At 45.0% G+C, this 504-nt stretch overlaps 1 protein-coding gene across 1 annotated transcript; it reads right to left on the bottom strand.

Annotated features, from left to right (window-relative positions):
- Window positions 1–4: 4 nt before the first annotated feature.
- On the bottom strand, window positions 5–499 carry LOC108525154 (heat shock 70 kDa protein; the record flags this gene model as incomplete). Its single annotated transcript, XM_017866218.1, has 1 exon — window positions 5–499. A coding segment is annotated over one exon (495 nt), but the record flags the coding sequence as incomplete, so codon positions are not given.
- Window positions 500–504: the final 5 nt, after the last annotated feature.

Here is a 504-nt window from a genome sequence, read left to right as displayed (position 1 = left end):
TGTACTTCTTAGCTTCCTGGACCATACGTTCAATGTCTTCCTTACTCAAACGGCCCTTGTCATTAGTGATAGTAATCTTATTCTCTTTTCCTGTACTCTTGTCCACAGCAGACACATTGAGGATACCATTGGCATCAATGTCAAAAGTGACTTCAATCTGAGGAACACCTTGGGGTGCAGGAGGTATGCCCGTGAGTTCAAACTTGCCAAGCAGGTTGTTATCCTTTGTCATGGCACGCTCACCTTCATAAACCTGAATAAGCACACCAGGCTGGTTGTCAGAATAGGTAGTGAAGGTCTGTGTCTGCTTGGTAGGAATGGTGGTATTAAGCTTAATAAGGACGGCCATTACTCCACCAGCAGTTTCAATACCAAGGGAAAGAGGAGTGACTTCCAAGAGCAACAAATCTTGAACATTTTCAGACTTGTCTCCAGACAGGATGGCTGCCTGGACAGCTGCACCATAAGCAACAGCTTCATCAGGGTTGATGCTCTTATTCAGTT

This window comes from Rhinopithecus bieti, unplaced genomic scaffold (genome assembly GCF_001698545.2).
Source record: "Rhinopithecus bieti isolate Rb0 unplaced genomic scaffold, ASM169854v2 scaffold_11024, whole genome shotgun sequence".
NCBI lineage: Eukaryota > Metazoa > Chordata > Mammalia > Primates > Cercopithecidae > Rhinopithecus > Rhinopithecus bieti.
The sequence above is the reverse complement of the archived record's forward strand: the minus strand, read 5'-3'. Positions and strand labels throughout refer to the sequence as shown.